The following is a 13,603-nucleotide window of genomic DNA, read 5'->3' as shown; positions in this document are numbered from 1 at the left end:
TGGTAGCTTAAGAGTATTGACTTACCAACCACTCCTATTGTAATGGCAGACATACCCTTGCAGTGGGAATAGAGGGGAAAGAGAAATCGTGCCCAAAACCCACATAAACAACCTCACAGTCAGAGACATTGGTATCTGATATGGGGAACCTTCTTCAGCAATGCCTGAAAACATGTGAATCAAAATTTACACCAAGAAAATTCTAAAACTTCAGGGGTTTTGAAATTTGACTTTGACATCCTTGCACTGCAACCCATCTTTAGAACTAATGGAACTATCTGCTATACTTCAGTCAACCACTACTGAAAAGATGTAGCCTTTAACTTCCAATCATTCAGATCTAGGCACATACTACACACTGGCACCTCAGGCAAGTGATCCCCAGGATAAAGGAATTTAGACACCTTTGGAGCATAACCGATTACAAATGCGAGAAATATGAACTCATGTTTGGTAGTATCTGAGGCGTATGGTAGCTGGACAATTACTAAATACATCACAATGTGAAAATAGGAATCCTTTAAATTAGGAAATTCTAATGAAATCGTCCCACTGAAGCAGACGGGTGACTTCTGGTGAGGAAATCATCTTGAAGCGTAGTACGAGTGATATTTCTTTTTTATACCAGTTTTGAGTTTTAAAGTCCCTATGCGGGACTAGAGACTGCAGGCTCAAGAATAGGTCCTGTATTCCATCTTTCAATGGGATCAAGCAGTGCTGTCCATCCACCAAATTTGGATACAGGAACTGTTGTGTAGCATTTTAGGATCCAAGCGTAATTTACGATTCATGCCCTTATATAGGTACATTGCCCTTATATAGGCATAGAAATCATAACCATATTTAGACATAACCCATGCAGTCCAAATACAGGTAGGGCTACTTCCACTCGTTCCAAAAAGCCACAACGATTTCTTGGAAAACTCTGCTTCAGCAGTTAGGGGCATCCCCTTGCTTGAATATTGATTTGTCCAAGAATTCATGGAGTTTTCAAACTACCATTCCCTTGGGATTCTTTGATGACGTTATGTCCGACTTTACGTCAAACTAGGCTCCTTCAAGGTATAAATATGCCTACACTTGCCCTAGCAAACACACGGTGGTTCGGAGCAGCTTGACTATCTACTTGCCCCACGCAGCTCCCTACAGCAAGTGCCGAAGGAAGCCGACCTTCCAGCTGACGTACTGATCAAGAGGCTGCATTTCTCCCGGCGAGAATCCAGCTCCAGTGTTTCCAAGCTTCCCTCGCGGGGTGTTGGGAAATCAAGTCCCGAGACAGAGATACCAGACCTCCTTCATTCTAAAACCAAGGTACGGAGCTGATTAGACACTAAGAGAAATCTTGATTAGATTCTTGGCAAAAAAAACTAAAACTATGCTTCACCTCACTTCTTCCCTCGTACTAGACTTAGGTTGGGTACATTGGGGTAGGCGTATTTTAGAAGCCCCAGTTGAGTACTTTTTAGCCTTTGTTATTTATGTATGTATTTATCTATGGTTTAAGAAACCATACAATGCTTTTACAATATTTCATAATAAGCTTCTTACTGTACGCATTATACTTTGCAACCAGTATTACCATTGTAGCAGTTCACTTTACTTGCATGAGAAAGAAGACTGCTCAATAAACCCTTTTATTGAAAACGCCAGTCTCTCTATTTCTCTGCACCTCTGATGAAACGAAGCATGCACGATTGACTGAGTGAAATATCTATCTATTGTTTCCACGACTCTTAAGATACATTTCATCTTCGGGATTCAAAGTTGTCATGTTTATGCGGTTCAAAAGGGGGTGGTGATGGGCGGAGCATCCGAACCAATCAAACACCCAGTGTGGTGCCAGCAGCTGCCAGCGCCGTAGCGGCATTACCCCGGCACTCAGACAGAGTCGCCACCTGTTTAAAGGGCCGCGAGGGGCCCTGGGATGCGACTCGAGCCCCGGCGACCTCTGGCGACACCACAGGGACTCTTGCAGGAGTTTGCGGCAAAGCCGGGGCGCCGTGGTCCGAAGGAGGGACCCCTGAAGGGCTGCACCCCAACGGCACCATATCCTCCGAGCCTGGATCCGAACCAGTCGGCGCCGGAGCCGCCGCAGAGTGCCCCGCACAACGCAAGGGATCCGCCGACATCCCAGGAGGGGTAGGAGGAGGAGAAGCCAGCAAGGCCTGCAAAGCCGCCACATAGGTCTCCATCTGGGCTCTCAACGCCCCTTCACCGGTAAACAGTGGATAGGGTGACGATATGCGGGCCGCATCACCCGGAGAGCCTACGCCCCAAACAGGCTGGAAACCAGCCCTCGGGAAAAACTGCAACCCTTACCGACAGGGACAACGACAACGACTATGACAGCTGCTCAGAAAACCTTCCGCAGAAGCTGATCGAGGAGACAAAGCTGATCTGGACATGGCAAGCCGAGAGAGGTTTCAGCAGGCGCTCCGGCCGCGACTTGGCTTCAACCATTGGCAAGCCTCGCAATCAGTGGAGCCGTGATCCTCCCCCAAGCACCACATGTAAATGAGGTGAGGGTCCATCGCCGACATCAGGTGTCCACAAGACGAACACATCTTAAAGCCCGAAGGCATCCGCACTCTGTTCCTACAAACACACGCAAGAGCGAAAGAAAAGGCCTAAACAAGCCCAGAGCACGAACCGGATCCGTGTTGCACGCGGAAAAGGAAAAAAACTGACGTAGGCACGCCGGGTGGACTTGTGACCGCGCTGACGTCACGTACGCAGACGCCTGGGCGGAGTCGTGTGATGTCTTCCCCCTCGGCGTGCAAGGATGCTGTGGCAAAGAAAATTTTCCGGATCCAGTCTCAAGCCTGGGGATAATTCTATGTTAAGGAATCTGCGGCTAGTAGTCTATCAGATAAGTAAAATAAAAGCGGTGAGTTCAGCGGGATGGGAGAGAGCAGGCGGGGCAGGGAGGCAGGGCAGAGGGAAGCCAGCAAGGTAAGGAGCAGGACTGTCAGGCTCCGTGTGCGCCAGACGCCAGAACCCAAAGCCTGGGCAGAGGACCATACTAGCGAAAAATAATACCCCGTATTTATTTTAGGAGTTTTATATAGCGCTAGTTGGACCAGAGAGCATCCAAGTGCTTCACAACAAGTGACTTATATGCAATCAAGCAGCGCAGAGATCATAGTTGAACATAGTGATTCGTGACTAGTAGAGTTCAGACATCAGGAGTAAAAAAAATTGAACAAAAAGAAACAGGATGAGTGCAGGTCACACAGAACAAGTAGCCGATAAGTTATCCTATTCGGGGCAGAGGGAAGGGGTAGGGTTCCTGTAGGGGTCCTGGCGGTAGCCGATGTCAATGTCACCGGACACAGAGTTAAAGTCAGGTGGAGTGCCAGCTAAGGAACTTCTGAGGATCCTATCGGTTCGCTAGTGAGCGATCGAGGAAGAGGACTTTAAGCAGGCTTTTGAAATTTTGCAAAAGAGGGGATTATTCTGATGTGGGGGGAACGGAGTTCCAGATTTTGGGCGCGTTACCAGCAAACAACCTGGCCGCGGCCGTACTGACTCAATCAAAATAAATACTAAAATAAAAGCATGACAAAATGTTTAACACGCAGTGAATTAAAACAAGCTGTCACCATTGCGCAAAGGCAGCCACTTGTTTATAATGGCATAATGCTTTCACTTTAAGTGACCGCACGATGCAAAAATAAACACGTAGCAGCCATTGCCAAAGTCGATTGAATAAACATAGTGCTTACCGAGCAGACATAAAGGAGACAGTGTAACGCCGCAAGTGAAAGATCCAGTCCGGATGGACCGTCCAAGAAGGAGACATGGCGGTAACAAAGTAGCCTCATTTTGAATCAGAAGCCAGGGTTTAGCATAAACGATGATGCCAGTCAATAGGAATGATAGGCGGGGCTTCAAGTCCCCTTCTGAAATCTACTCTATTACAAGAAGCCTCGCTGAGCGAGGAACGCATGCGTGCTGCAACGCAGGTCTACGAGACCTAAAAAGGAGGCATGTCTTGTGAGTGAGGCCTACTTGTCCACATAGAAGGTGTAGGGATGGTTCGCAGATAGTTTCTGCAATTTGCGAACCCTCCTGGCTGATGTTATGGTCACTAGAAAGGCAGTTTAGATGGTCAACAGCCTAAAACGGCAATTGTGCAGAGAGACAAAGGGTGCACACATCAAGAAGGTAAGAACAAGATTTAGATCACACTGGGATAGATGAATGCTCTCTAGGGAAACGTGCTGCAAGCCTTTAAAAAACCTAGCTACCAACACGTGACTTAAATAAATTAGGTTGGTCCGGGAACCACAAAAAGGCCAAATGGCTGATACATAACCTTTAACTGAGTCCAGAGCATAACACTTCTTGGACAACCATAGAGCAAAAACAACAAGCTTAGATAGAGGTGTAGAAAGAGGGTCGATGTAGGATGCTGGCTAAGTATATTGTGCACACTTATTCAAGTGATGTACGTTGCACTAATCCAAGCAACCCTTATGGTGATTTTAGTGGTTTTTGATAATCCTAAAAAGCTCTGAAAGTGGTAGCTGTGGAGAGCAGCCTTCAGGCTTACCTTGAAGGAGTTAAAAGTGGCTTGTTTTACCAACTTTAATCTGTAGTATATGTTAGATGAAAAAAAATACAGTGTTTATAAAACTAGGTCTTATTTATTAAACACACTATCACTAACACATTGGTATATCTCCTACCAAGAGATATCAACACAAGAATACTTTACAATATTCGGGTAAGTAGCACAAATATGCACTGGTCTCTAGAGGAAGAACAAACCATACCTTAAGAAAGTGGAATGCGAATTCCGAAGGAGAACGGCATTTGGAGACCCAGAGGAACCGGGAATACAGGACCCACCCAAGGTAAGTACCCAGTAACCCCACATAGGCTGTGTGCAGTGGAAACACAGCAGCGTGCCCGATCAAAGTCAATTGAGATGTTGCAGTTTTAAAGAAGTAGGACCCTTTCTGGAAGCCCCCAAAGAAACCCTTTGAAAGAAAAGATTGGAGAGCAACACCACCCGAGGATGCCCCAGGAACCAGATTACTTGTACCAGGGAAGGCGGTGCATAGGGGTGATGTGATGTCTCCACCAAGGGTGGATTCTGGAATTGATGAACCTGCAAGCTGAAGGGACAGAAGCTAGGCCACTCAGAGGTGACCAGGAGGCACGGAAACAATTTCCACCGATGTCGGGATTTTCTAAAGAGACTGAACTTGTTGCTGCATCTGTGAGGATCAGGCGCCGCTGAGGAAGTCCAAGAGCCGTTCACGAGCTGTCTCACTGGCAAGCGCCCCCACCCCAGTTCAATACACTAAGCCCTGAGCACCTCCCTGTGACAGGAAATCTATTGTTCTACCTTCCCCTGCTCGAGCTTGACTCAGCAGAAGGAGGGCAAATCATGTCTGTGGTCGAAAGCTGCACTAGCTTGCTTGCAGACCCTGAAAGGCTGTTACTGGGGTATCCCCTAAGGCCCCGTCCGCCCCCAGTACAGGAAACATACTTCCAACACTGGAATCAGTGTTTGGGTATGATTTCAACATGTTTGACACTAAACATGACCGGGATCGGTTCAGCCACTCCATAGTTCGATATCTCGTTATGACCAATGTCCACTATAGGTCTAAAAATGGCCGACAGCACTTACAAAGCCTGGAGAATCGACTTTGGGGTTGTAGGTGTGTCCTGCACCCTGCTCTCAGGGCTGAAGAACTTTCATAGGGGTGACAAAGATTTAAGTGCAGTGACTTCAGATATAAGGAAACTTGTCTCTGTTATGAGTGGGGCAAGCACCAACTCACACATGCTGCAATGGCAAGCCTGTTGTTACAGTTTAAGTTGAGTCCCATGGCTGGCATAATACATGCTCCAGCCCATGGGAGGCTTCTGATGTGCCTATGCCCAGGGTAACTAAGTACCATATACTAGGAACTTACAAGAGTACACCAGTAGCCAATTGTGGAAGTACCAAAGTACTTACCATGTCAATTTAGGAGAGATTAGCAGGATCCCAGCAGACTAGGTCAAAAACACACTGACACCAAGAAAAAAAGTGGTGGTAACCATGAAAGCGGTCCTACGTTCCTACAGTATCTGTTGTGAGAATCACATTGTTGTCACAAACTTATCCTAGTGGCAGGCATATAACTACTTGGTAGAGGGACATCTGGCTGACAAAATAACATCAGACTTCAGGAAGAAGGTCGAAAGCAGTCTGTCACCGGTCAATCTCCACGCATGTGAAGGGTGCACAGGTTCAGGTGTAGAACCCTCCCATGTAGCTGCAACAGAAGATCTTCTTAAAGAGACAGCCTGATCTGGGGACCGACGGTCATGGTCAAAGCAAGGGATACCAGACTCTCCGTGCCCACTCAAGAGCCACAAGAATAACTTCAGCCCAATTGTTCCTGGTCTTCTTAAGAACTCTGAGCAGTAGTGGAGTAGGCGAAAAGGCGTACTGGAAGTCAGAGCTCAACTCGAGACGAAAGGTTTCTCAAACTGAGGGTCTCCTTGGAAACTCCAGCACGCAAAACTGTGTGCATTCCCGACATTGGCAAACAGATCTAGCCCAGGCTGACCCCATTCTTGGAGGTGACGCCATCCGTGATCAGCTAGGCATTGATGGCCAAGTGCCTTTGCTCTGGTGTGTAGAGAGCCCCCTAGTGGATGAACTACATGGCCTATGCCCTGGTGTTCCAGCCAAGTCCAGAGGCGCAAAGCCTCTTGACATAGGGTCCACAACCCCACATCGCCCTGTTATTTGTAAACCCGAATGATAGCAGTGTTGTCCATAAGCACATGTACCTGCTTTCCCCTAATTTAAGGAAGAAAGGTTTTAAAGCCAATCAAATAACACAAAGCACCCTAGATTGAGTTGGAGCCCGGAGTCCGCCAGAGAGCATAGTCTCAAAATCTCCAACTACAGCCACCACATTTGTGAACATCAGACAGGCGCTGGTAAGGCTAAAGAGGAGCATGGAAAGATTAAAGTGCTCTTGTCCCACAATGAACTGCAGGTAACATCTGTGGGCAGGCAGGACAGGGATGTGGAATGTACGTCCTACAAGTCCATCACTACATCCAAGTCTCCAGGGTCCAGGGCAGACAGAACTTGCATGAGCATCTTGAATTTCTCCTTTATCAGGCATAGATTACCAAGGCGCAGGTATAAGTAAGGAGGAAGGCCTCTGTCCTTCTTGGGCACCAGAAAGTATCAGTAATAGCAATCCCGACCTACCACAGATGCCGGCACCCTCTCTATGGCTCTCTTGGCCAAAGGGGGAGGGGGTGCTGGACTAACAGGAACCTAGTACTGGTGTTCTCTGCCAAGGAAAAGTCTGGGAAGCCTGTTGGTTGGGAGGGTATGGACACAGTTGAGTCCCCTTCTGTGACCACAAAAGGGGCAGAAGGCGGATTGGGGATGACAAGGGGCTGTAGACCAGCCCAAGGACTTAGCCGTAGCTCTGTTGTCCTTAAAGCACTACAGCGCAAAGTCTGCCTTCTCCTCCAAAAAGACGAGACTCCTCAAAGGGTATGCCCATAACAGAGGCATGAAAATCCCTTAAAAGCAAGGCCATAGATGATGAATCGCTCTACCCAGCAAGTTGGTTGTGTCCTGAGCACATTGTATGGTGAACTTTTCTGTGTCTCTCCTGTCGGAAATAGTTTGGGAGACTATGGCTCGGACTTCATCATAGATCATAGGCAACACTTGCACAACAGAATCCCAAATCGTACTGGAATATCGGCCCAAAACAAACACGCTGTTCACCCACCGCAGTGCAAGGGTAGCGTAAGAACATTTTCTTGCCCAAGGTTTCCAGCCTCTTGTATTCCCTATCAAGTGGAGTGGTAAGGAACACACCAAGGATAATCCTAGAGGTGGAGTAGAGTCGTGGACCACGAAGCTCTCTGGGGTACCCCACCAGGGTAAGGGAACAAGGCTCCCCAGGAGCAGGGTTATGGTGGCAGACAATTGTCCTAGGCACAGGAGCCCCTGTGCAGGACTCGGACCAGGCCCCAAGTATGATGTTAGTAGGGGTTTCATTAAAGGGGAGCAAACGTTCAGAAGGGGTGACTCCTGGCAGAAGCACCTCAGTCAAGACATTTGTCTTGATTTTCCACTGCAGCAAGCTTAAGGTCCAAGACCTCAGCCACCCTACGCATCACCACAGCGCAAGAGACCACCTCCTCCATAGCCACAGTGGGAGAGAACAAACCTGTGTCAGGTGAGGTATCAAACCCACTAACCTCAGCCAGTTCCACATACCAGTTAACCTCATTTTCATTGAGGGGATGCTGGTATCCACAGGGTTCATCAGACCTCTCCATTCATCTCCCTTTCCAGGCCTATCCAAAGGAAAAGGAGAGCACAGATCTGGAGGGCATGGTCCCAGTCAACACCAGAAACTGCATCAGGCACAGCACGTGCGGCTCCGTCTTGGAGTTGGCAATGACAATTGACTTGGTGCCACCATGAGACAGCGCCAGGACTGGAGGGGGTGCCAAGGAAAATCTCATTCTCGTTAGCGCTCCACTTCGGATCCAACATGAGATGCATGGGCCCAACTGGAGCAGCGGGTGAACCTGCCAGTGAGGATCCAGTGAAGGCCCCTACCATGCCTGTGGAGTCCAAAGGAGCTGCAGAAGGGCCCGGTCACCCAAATATGCAGTGCATGCCCTCATACAAGTCCTTAAGCTAGGCCAGGGTCGCTCTGCCTCTGGGAAAGTCAGGGAAGCTTGGAAGCTGAAGCACGGAGCCTGGAGCGCTGACACTCCCGTGCCTCATCAGAATACTTCAACAGGCACGGCGAAGTCTAAGACCTCTTCAACTTCTTATGTTTGTGGAACTTCCCTGGCAATTTAGAGTGTGGCAACAATCGCCAGGTCCCGAGAACTTTTACGCAACCAGAATCTTGAGCGTAGGGGAGTCCTAGGGCGGCAAGGAGGTTGAGGGATCGCTGCCTCAGTGCCTTTGGGCGCATGGTACAGCAGTCCTTCGCAGGTATTGGAGTTGGGGTCCCTCTCCAAGCATCATAAACAGATTAAGGGAGGGTCTGTCACAGACATCTGTTTGTGACAGGCCCCACATGGTTTGAAACCAGCAGGGTTCGTAGGAGACATTCTGTCACATAAGGAGAGAATACTCTCAAAAAGTGTCCACAAAAGTCGAGAAAAAAAGCCAGCCAAAGAACTAACCGGACCAGTGCCAGGCACTGACACAAAAAACTGACATCAGAGCACCAGACCTATACGGATGCTGCAAACGTTATTTCAGGCACGGACCAGGGCAATGCAGAGCCACCTTCTGTTGCGCAGGGGTACTGCTCAAAAACATCCAAATCAGTCTGACACCTGGGGAACATTCTACGGTAAAGTAGCGGAAGCTAGAAGCCTCTATCCGATACGCAATTTGTTGATGAAAATTCAAATCCTTGATACAGTGACCTCTGACCTACAGCAGAGTCTTACTTGTGGTCTATGCTGCAAGAAATCCACAGAATTCTTTGGGTGTATTTTTTTAAACAAGAAAGGTTATTAATGTGCTTGCAAAGTGGCATTTCACGACAATTGGCTGCACATGAAATGGATAGCTCAACAATTCCTTATGTGCTCTTGAAATTAAATTCAGGAAAATAGTGAAAGGGCCCTTCAATTTGCTACCAATTTAAAACAAACATGCTTAACAATGCCACTAAATTCACAATGCGTCAACTGATTATTACACCTGTCACCACAAGAAACATTCAGCCAATCCCCCAAATGTAAAGTGGGCTGGTGTATTGCATGGATGACCATGCAGCAAGATTCAAAATGACTCATCCTAAGAGACATAACACAAGTAAAGTATTTTCCGGGTGGAAATATAAGGAACACAATGAGGAAAATGCACCAAAAAAGGTCAAAGATCAGGCAAAGTCAGTAACTGCATAAAACATGGACAGGGATTAATGATCAAGGTTGGAGCAGGTGGCGAAAGAGAAATGTATGCGCCTGTCCATTCTACAAAACACTTCCATTGACAACATCTTTTAAATAAGCTTTTTTTCAAACCTTCTGCCTTTGGTTCAGGCATTTGCAACCCATAATGAAGAAGGGGTAGTGTATGATTACAGAGTTTTGTATTCAAGTAAATAAAATTAGAACATCGTGACTAAAAAATACAAGAAAAAATTAAGTTTCATAGACAAATATAGATTTACATTAACAAGACAGAATACAAACAAGGACTTGCTACTGTTCTGGTACTTTAGGTTGATGCAAAGTGGAGCCATTTTGAACGATTACATAAAAGCTGTGCTATCACATTGCTGTTTCCACATGTATTAAGGTAAGACTGGAGATGAGTTAATCCAGTAGAAAGAACAAGCTTAATGATGCAACACATGAACACAGCATAAAGTGAAAGAACCGCAGTTGAAATGAATGAGTAAATGAGGAGCTTTCAAATTTTACACGTAATGCATTGGTTTGAGAACTATGGTTGAAAGGCTCCGATAGCAAATGATGTGAAAACGATTTAGAAGGGTAATGTCTCCTGAAATCTTAATGTCACAAGCTCCATTTAATAGGGAGTTGCTAACCAGTACACTGAAATCAATAAACAAAGCCAATAAGTTTCATAAGGAAAAGGCCTAACTATAAATTAGCCAATACTTGTTTGCATGGAAAAGAAAAAAAAATCTGTTCAATTGAGCAGTGGAAGGATAGAATTTATCCAATCATATCACTGACTGAAATGCACATTGGCCGGACAAACAAGAATAGAGAGAAGCCATCGAATCAAGAGCAGACATAGACAACACAAATACCCAATGATGGTCAACTGTTTACCCAAAGCCCACTCTCAGTACGCTTTATTTACAAACAATAGGTTTCCAACAGTCAGCAAAAGCTGCACCCGATACCTAAAAAGGCTTTTTATTAACAGCAGTCAAATACACTTTTAAACCTTGCTCAGATGTTCGACAATCTTAATTGCTGCAACTTACCTGGTTAACTTTGTCCTCAAAGTCTGCATCATTTTTATCATAAATCATTTGAGCGAGGCGAATCTGTTCAGCAGTTGCCTGAAAGATAATTTAAGTCCGAATACGTAAATTGAGACTTGCGATAGGGATCACACATGAAAGCAGTAACTTAACTGTTGACAATGTACAATTTTGCTTAGCATATATTTTGAAAAAGAAAAGATAGCAACCTTATGACAACATTCCTCTGATCAAACAACTTTTTTAGAGTACGCAACTCTGATCTTTTCCTATCACAGGCCACCAGATTTGAGCAATCATCGCAGCATACAAGATGAGGAAATGACTGACAAACTGTAGGACGCTATTACTCTTTCACATGCATGCACCCCTCACAGCTAAAACGGTCACCCTTGCGCCCCAGATGCCTCCAATTGAATTAGTTAAGATCAATATTTATACCAAAAGTGAATCTGGAAAGTGGAAGAAATACAAGACAAGCTACAAAAGACAAGATTTTTACGGTCAGGTTATCCACTAAGTTTGGGATGTGTCCGAGGAAGAAATGGTTATTTGTAGTGCTCAATCGACACCATAACAATCTTAACTAAAGTACTTCCTGATCTGTGTGAGGAACCCAGAACACTTCTTTCCTTTCACAAATATTTAATAAGTGTGCATTTAACATAGTTCATGTAAAACTGCTCACTCTTCATAACCTATTCAGGCCGAATATTCTCAAATGTATAGCCCTCTAAATAGTGAAAGTCATTAGAAAACAACATTGCAGCATCATGTTCCTGGCCTGTTATGCGGGTTCCTAATGAGAGCAAAATGAGGCCATAAGACTGAGAAAAACAAGTTACCTACTTTCAGTAACTACTTTTCTGAAAGTCAATGTAGCTGCAGATTCCTTAGAATATTGCCCATGGGTCAGAATGGATCCAGACATTTTTGATGAGCAGTATCCCAGACACTTTCTGCGTTGTCTGCCACGCCAGAAGGAACGCAAGTGGTGCCTATAAAGGCGCCACCCCAGCATACTGACATCAGTTTCTTTTAGCAACTTTCCATGCCAGAAGCAGAGAGCCACGAAGAACACGGACAACTGATCCGTTAAGCCAGTAAAAGAGCAATCGCCCTTAAGTCCAATATCTGCTCACAGAGCAGGGAGTATGGGTGGGTGGGTAAGGAACCTGCAGCTAGACAGAGTCTCGACCAGATAAGGCATCCACATAGTTAAGTAACCTGTTCATCTGCTCGAGACTTCTGAATGAAGATTCCTTACCTTAGAATGGCTACCCAAGCAATACCTACCCAGAGGTGGTGCTGCAACACAGATTAGATCAAAACGACCTGTAGTACCAATTTGGAAAAACTGACGGCTACTCGGGAACTGACTACCCAAGCAGTAGTTCCTCGTAAACATGTGCGGGACGTCCATATTGCACAACAGATATCCAGGGAAGGAACTCCAGAGTTAATGCAGTGGTAGTAGCCTTGGTTCTGGTAGAATACGCTTGCAAGCGTTCAGCAGGTTACTGTTCCGCCAGTGCATAGCAGATCTTGATGCAGAGCACTATCCATCGTGAGATGGTCTATTTGTGCACCACCTTTCCTTCCTTTACTCTGATGTACCCCAAGAAAAGTCACTCTTTCAACCGAAACGGTTTTGTGTTGTCAAGGTTGAATGTCAACATTCTATTTGGGTCCAGATGATGGAGTCTTTTCTCTTCTATAGAGGGGTGAGGCAGAGCATAAAAAGGTAGACCGAGTGATTGGCCTATGTGAAAGGGAGTTACCGCCTTCGGTAGAAATTAATCTCTAGTCCGGAAAACACCAGTTTGTCTGGGTAAATGTTGAGGTATGGAGGATGTGTTGATCATGCCTGCAACTCACTGACCCTCCGGGCAGATGTTATCCCCTCGAGGAAACTTTTTTATGGGAGGAAGCCTGATCTGGCAGTCATGTAGTGGCTCAAAGGGAGCCCACATCAAAATTGTGATTACTAGGTTGAGGTCCCACTGTGCTATAATGGAAGGTGCTGGTGTTAACATATCTTTGAGACCTTTGAGAAAGCTAGATACAATAGGTGATTTGAAAAGGGATGGATGACCTGGTAACCGCAGATGTAGAGATGTGCGATAGATAACCTTTTAATGGGCTCAAAGCAGAGCCCTGCTGGGCGAATGTAAGAATAAACCAAAAAACCTGGGACAGGGATGCAAATAGTGTTTTGCTGTACACCATGCCACAAACTACATCCGTCAGGCATATACATTTTGGTGGAAGGGCGCCTGGTTGCCAAGAAAAAATTGCAGCCTTCACGCAAAAGGCCAAAAGCTGTCACCGTACGATATCCATACATGAAGGTGAAGTGTTCTCAGGTTCAGGTGCTGAACCCTGCCCTGCCCTGCCCTGCAATGGACGATCCTCCAGAAGATGATGGAGGACCAGTGCTCATGCATAACAGCTCAGGATACAAGAATCTCCGTGCCCAATCCGGAGTCACAAAAATGAATTGCACCCAGGCATCCCAGATCTTCTTGAGAACTCTGGGCTGGAGTGGCATTGGCAGAAAGGCCTTTTGGATATGTCTAAATGCTCCAGCTAAATCCAAATGCGCAAAGCATTGT

General features: G+C 46.2%; 1 protein-coding gene across 5 annotated transcripts in view; it reads right to left on the bottom strand.

Moving 5' to 3' along the window:
• UBAP2 (ubiquitin associated protein 2) overlaps nt 1-13,603 on the bottom strand; it is a 1,803,012-nt gene that overhangs the window by 1,636,292 nt on the left and 153,117 nt on the right. For all 5 annotated transcript variants that reach the window (XM_078674719.1, XM_078674718.1, XM_078674717.1 and 2 more), the window contains exon 3: nt 10,989-11,066. In XM_078674719.1, coding sequence (XP_078530845.1) covers nt 10,989-11,066 — 78 coding nt within the window. The remainder of the gene's footprint in view (nt 1-10,988; nt 11,067-13,603) is intronic.

Source organism: Lissotriton helveticus, chromosome 2_1 (assembly GCF_964261635.1).
Source record: "Lissotriton helveticus chromosome 2_1, aLisHel1.1, whole genome shotgun sequence".
Lineage (NCBI taxonomy): Eukaryota > Metazoa > Chordata > Amphibia > Caudata > Salamandridae > Lissotriton > Lissotriton helveticus.
Note: the sequence above shows the minus strand (reverse complement) of the source record. Positions and strands in the feature narration are given on the sequence as shown.